The 6,000-nt window shown below is 39.1% G+C and overlaps 1 protein-coding gene across 1 annotated transcript in view; it reads right to left on the bottom strand.

Moving 5' to 3' along the window:
• Window positions 1-2,663: 2,663 nt before the first annotated feature.
• Window positions 2,664-6,000, bottom strand: part of PPP1R36 (protein phosphatase 1 regulatory subunit 36) — a 31,979-nt gene continuing 28,642 nt past the window's right edge. Inside the window, exons 9-11 of the mRNA XM_034433591.3 lie at window positions 5,432-5,628; window positions 4,700-4,894; window positions 2,664-3,228 (exon numbers count right to left, since the gene is read on the bottom strand). Coding sequence (XP_034289482.1) covers window positions 2,994-3,228; window positions 4,700-4,894; window positions 5,432-5,628 — 627 coding nt within the window. The 3' untranslated portion in view covers window positions 2,664-2,993. The remainder of the gene's footprint in view (window positions 3,229-4,699; window positions 4,895-5,431; window positions 5,629-6,000) is intronic.

The following is a 6,000-nucleotide window of genomic DNA, read 5'->3' as shown; positions in this document are numbered from 1 at the left end:
GAGGCAGATCTTTGTTATGTAGAATAGACTGGCCCAGGCCTTAATGGCCCATTGACAAAGGGTGGGGGGCAGGAAGGTGGGAGCTGCTTTGTCTGTAAAATATGCTTCTCCATTTCTCATCCAGGGAAATATAATATTCTGCCTTTTTCATATTTCCTAAACTATTTCACTCTTCCAGGAAAGGGGTGGGTGCTAACTTCCTACAGTCTCCTAGAAAACCTGACTCTTTCCCAGGATCTGGAATAGAGAATAGTTGTTGAGCCCATCAGGTGTATTTCCTGGAATGTTTCCAGACATGTATACTTTTCTGTTTATTACTGTCTTTTAAAACTGTATCTATATTCTTTATAGTGTGTGATGGAATGTAGTGGGCTGGATTCCCAGAAGGGAGTGGGGCATTCCAGAGGAATAAGAGGCAGCTCAGCCCAGATAGTTTGTGTGAGACAAACAGGGTAAAGAAGACAAGTCCTCCCTAGTAGTTCCCAAAATATATGTTTGATGTAGCTAGTAGAGTGCTTCAGTTTGGCAAGATTCTGCCTATACTGTGGAACAATAAAGAAATCGACCTGAAGGAATCGCCATGTTTCTTTCTTGGTTTGGGGGCCTGACAGTAAGCCAAGTAAAGTCACTCTGGAATCAAACAGCCTTAAATTATCAACCAGTAAATGAAATAAGTAAATAAGATAGCATTTACCAGGGGCAGGGTTTGTTTTAAAAATAAGCAATTATATTGAAATAGAGGATTATATATATACTGAGTAGGAACATGCATTCTGTGTACTATCGATTGTCTAAGTAAACCAAACACAAGGTTCCTTATATTTACAGGCCCAGACAGTCTAAAGATGGATTATGCTACTTTCAAGTAACCAAGTAGCTGTGCTGAACTATAGTTTAGCAAATAAAACTATTCCCTGCTTTCATACAACACTTTGATCTATAAAATAATCAGTACAGATAATTTAGATTCCTGTACTCACAAGGTGATTAAAATGTCATTACTTAATGCCCCCTTCTAACTCTGGGATTTGAAACTAGGATAAAATTAACTTTACAAGATAAAGCAAGCACACAAACAAAAGTGCCATCCATAGAATCTGAATAATGTAGGAATAGAGCATTAACAGAGGGATACAATCAAGATCAAGTGAGGTACTAATACCACACTATAAAGCCTTAGTAAGAACACACCTAGAATACCAGTTTTGGTCACCACACTATAAAAAAAAGATGTTGAGACTCTAGAAAAAGTGCAGAGAAGAGCAACCAGAATGATTAGGGGACTGGAAACTGAAAAATATGAAGAATGGTTACAGGAACTGGGCATGGCTAGTCTAGTGAAGAGAAGGACCAGGGGAGACATGATAGCAGTGTTCTAATATTTGAGGGGTTGTCACAGAGAGGAAGGGGTCAAGCTATTTTCCAAGGCACCTGAAGGCCAGACAAGGAATAATGGATGGAAACTGATCAAGGAGAGATTCAATCTAGAAATAAGGAGAAATTTTCCAACAGTGAGAACAATCAACCAATGGAACAGCTTGCCTTCAGACATTGTGGGAGCTTCATCACTGGAGGCTTTCAAGAAGAGATTGGACTGCCATTTGTTAGAAATGGTGTAAGGTCTCCTGCTTGGACGGGGGGTTGGACTAGATCAGCGGTGTCAAACTCAAGGCCTGGAGGCCGGATCCGGCCCACGGAATGCTTAGAGCTGGCCTGTGGGTCCACCCTGGAAACAGTGAAGGACCGGCCTGTGGTGCCTCTGCCAGCAAAAACAGAGTTCGGAAGAGCCACACCCAACTCTCCCAAGCTCCCTTTTCGGCTGCCATGGTTTCCTGCAACCCTCTGCAAGTGAAAACGAAGATCGAGAGGGCCGCACACTTCGTTTTTGCTGGCAGAGGGTTCGGATCACCACAGGCGCCATCAACATAAGTGGCATTGAGCTGGCCACACACCCTGTCCATGCCCCCCCCCAAAGGTCAAACACAACCCTAATGCGGCCCTCAATGAAATCAAGTTTGACACCCCTGGACTAGATGACCTACAAGGTCCCTTCCAACTCTGTTAATCTGTTAAAAATAGCTGACTATCAGATCATGTCTATGATTGCAGATGAGCTGCCTTCAGCATGCCAAAAGCAGTGGATAGGAACCAGGGATGGGTTCTACTTACCTTTACTACCTTTACCGATTCGCAACAGGATCGCGTAAAAGACACTCTGAGTAAAAGACACTCTTTTACTCAGTAAAAGAGTGTCTTGCTACATTTGTATTGAACACAACAGAACCGAATAACAGAATTAGAAGGGATGTTGGGGGTCTTCGACCCCCTGCTCAAGCAGGAGACCCTACACTATTCCAGACAAGTGGCTGTCTAGTCTCTTCTTACACATTACGTCATTACACATTGTCTTCCACATTAAATAACACTCCTGTCTAAAGTAGGTATCCTCTTGCCTATGTCTCTTACGATTTTAATATAGATACTTTTACCTGTTTGAAAACCATACCGTTACATTCCATTGAAATATTTTTTAAAATTGCAAAACCAGTACGTCAACAGAAACTTTAAATGTGTCTGATTGAAGCAATTGAGTCAGTTGGACTAAAGCAAACCATGGTTTAACAGACATAATTTACAAACTTAGTCTATATGAGTAGCCAAAGTTCCAGTTTAAACTGCTTTATTAGTCATAAATAATTCATGCATGAGTAGAAATACCTTCAGATATTCAAATTACAAATACTTAAAGTTAGTTCCCAGCATTTTTGGGCTGAATACCTATAGCAGTTAAACTGGTACAAACGAAACATGTGTTTATAATATTTGTCCTCATGAGGATTTTTCATTTATTATTTTGGGCAGCACTATGACATTTAATAGTATTAAACTGGCCATATTTTCTCAGGCATGAATAATGGATAAAATCAAAAGCTGATTAGAAAGCTGCCAAGAGATTTAATACATGGGCATTGTATCCCTCATACTAGCATGTATTACTGGGGATTTTCAATATAGTCTCCTTCAGTCGTAGCCCGTGAAACTGCCACAGATTGGTGACTGGCACTGCTTTGAACAGCCCTGCTAGAGCCTGTGGTTATTTCTTGTGACAATTCTGAAGAGACACTTCCTTCGAGATGCTCTCCATTTTCCTTCTCATCCTCCGTGCTTCCAATTGGTAAAAGTGTATGCGGGACAAACTTGGTGCGTTGAGACCCAATAATGCCAATCCTGTTGCAGGAGAAAAGACAGGGATGTTAAATACACTCAAGAGTTTAATATGCAATCTTCAACTCATTGGAGGAAAGCAACTATAAATGTAGTGAAGTATATGAAAATAAAGCAAGTTAATTAGGTAGAAGAGAGGCAAGAATCTTCTCATCACTCAAATAGGATTGGCAAAACTTTGTAATATCTGTTTCATCATAACTGAAAACTGGATTGAATAAATAAAAAAATAGCCACTTAAGGGATCTAAGCAGTTGAGTAGTTGATAAGAACATTAGAATATGACAAGGGAGATACAAGTTTAAATTTGTGCTTAGGCACAAATTCAGAGACTTAAGACAATCAACATCTTTTGGAATATCTCACACGAAGTGCTATGAAGATCAAAGGAGAAAGAGGATGGGAGAAAGCATATAAATTGTCCTGGGCTTCTTAAAGAAAGGTTGGCATAAAAACAGAGATACATGAGAAGTGGTTGAGTTTCTGGCTTTTTCCACATGCTCTTAGTAAAACTCATCAAAATGAGAAATATATCACAAAAGCCAAGCTGTTCAGTTGACTGAACATTTCTAGCCAAAATATATTTGATATTGAATATATCTACCTTGTTAGTATTTCTCCCAAACTAAGTATCAGCATGAAATGTGTTACTTTTTTCTTGATTTTCCTACCTCTACCATCTGTTCAAGATGAACTTAAAATGGGGAAAAGATTCTGGGAATTCCAGATAAATAGGAGAAAGGTGTTCTGAGAGCCATTTTTTTTTAACCAACCAAGAGCTTATTTGTCTACCATATTTTAAGCATAAGCCTACAAACATAATGTGTAAAAAAAATGAGTTTGAAAATATGAATCACGTAGATGTATTTATTGAAAATAAACCTATCTGCAGTTGTTCCATTTGGATGTGGAACCGGTAGCAGCACATGGATTGGCCATTGGCAGGAGTCTGGCTGGCAGTGCTGGTGAGAGGGCCTTTTTGCCTGTTGGGATTGTCTGGCCAGTATGCATTCTGTTGAGATATCTAGACTGCAATGGCAACAGCATTATGCAAACATCAGCAACTTGATGCCAATGTGGCTTATGCCAGAGATGGACAGCGTGGTGTGTGGTCTGTAATTTTGAATGCAGCCTGGAACTTGAAGTAATCTTGGATTTCCCCTTTTGGAGTGTTAGCCCTCTGGAAAGCCATTTAAACATGCTTTTTTCCACTGGCCTTGGAGATCCCAAGAGGTGCCTGCATGATGACTGTTCAAGATTAAGTGATGTTTCTTTTCCTGCTTTCTTTGGTTTTATTTGTTTATTTTACATATGTTTTATTTAGTTTTGATTGTCTTTAGATTGTTATGGTATGGAATTTTGTTGTGTTGTACGTCACCTGGAAACACATGAGATAGGTAGCTATATAAATATGCTAAATAAAATTAAATGAACAGGTTGACACTACATGTGTGATACTGAAGTTATTTCTTACTTGGTGCGTGACACAATAGAAAACAACTCTGGCAATTCTTCTGGGATATAACGTGGGGCAGTTTTGCTGGGACGAAGATAATGGTCCTGAAACAGATATTGAGCACTATCTTTAGCCAGAGGCAGTAAAGTACTAAGCACTGGTGATCGCTGATCCATGACACTTCTTATGGCTGGCTGCTTAACATCTGTTCTCCTATAAAAAAAATAACAACATCAGAAAAAAGTCATAATGGGAGTTGTCAAATAAGAAAGCAAATTTTTTTTTTTTCCCTAAGATCAATGGAGCCAGACATGGTAACATTGTCACATTCAACTAACAAGAGCAAAGCATACTTTTTCTATCCTGGAACAAATTGTCATATATATTTCAACATAGTTCAATATGGATTTGGAAAAACTGGGTGTGGCAAGCATATAGTGATTAGCAGACATGGTATCTCCTTCCAATCCCTGATGTAGTTTTATAACTTTGAAGAAGGTGTAAGTTAAAGAAACGATATTTAAGCAAACATGGCTACATTTTTTAAAAAATAAACAAAAACCAACCTAAAATATGAAGACAGAGGCAATATGCAGCCTATTCCAGCATTTTGAAATGTTATGCTTGTGTGAGCAAGCATGCATGTATGAAACTCTAGCTATAACATCTTTAATTTCTGTTATAAGTTTTCCCTGTTAAAATTGACAAAATGGTAGGTTGGGTCAGAGAGAAAGAGAATTTAAGACTTACTTGCGAAAGGCAAATGTGGCTTTCATGAATTGTTTGGTAATATCTGTTTTCATTTCCTTGCTAGATTTGGTTCTCTCTCTTAAAGCAGAATTGAATATGTTTGACCGGAGCAATCTACCAACTTCTTGCTGGATTTCCTTGAGATTTTTCTGTCTGAATGTCACAAAAGCTACGTAGGATGCGAAGTTGTACAAGCACTAAAAGCAAGCAGGAATATAACTCTTTTTCTCTACTTAAAGTACATTTACAAATAAAAATTACAACTATACTGAATGAACATAGAGCCTTGGTGGCGCAGCAGACTAAAGTGCTGTTAAGTAGCACCAGCTGCCTGCAATTATTGCAAGTTCACATCTCACCAGGCTCAAGGTTGACTCAGCCTTCCATCCTTTTGAGGTAGGTAAAATGAGGACCCGGATTGTGGGGGCAATAAGCTGACTTTGTATAAAAAAGAACACCGCTTTGGGGGGGGCAAAAGCCCTACTAAGCAGTATATACAAAAGTATGAAGGCTATTGCTTAACGCATTGTTAGCCGCCCTGAGTCTCTGGAGAAGGGAGGCATATAAAT

Source organism: Pantherophis guttatus, chromosome 1, assembly GCF_059756535.1.
Source record: "Pantherophis guttatus breed Tessera chromosome 1, ASM5975653v1, whole genome shotgun sequence".
Classification (NCBI taxonomy): Eukaryota; Metazoa; Chordata; class Lepidosauria; order Squamata; family Colubridae; genus Pantherophis; species Pantherophis guttatus.
The sequence above is the reverse complement of the archived record's forward strand: the minus strand, read 5'-3'. Positions and strand labels throughout refer to the sequence as shown.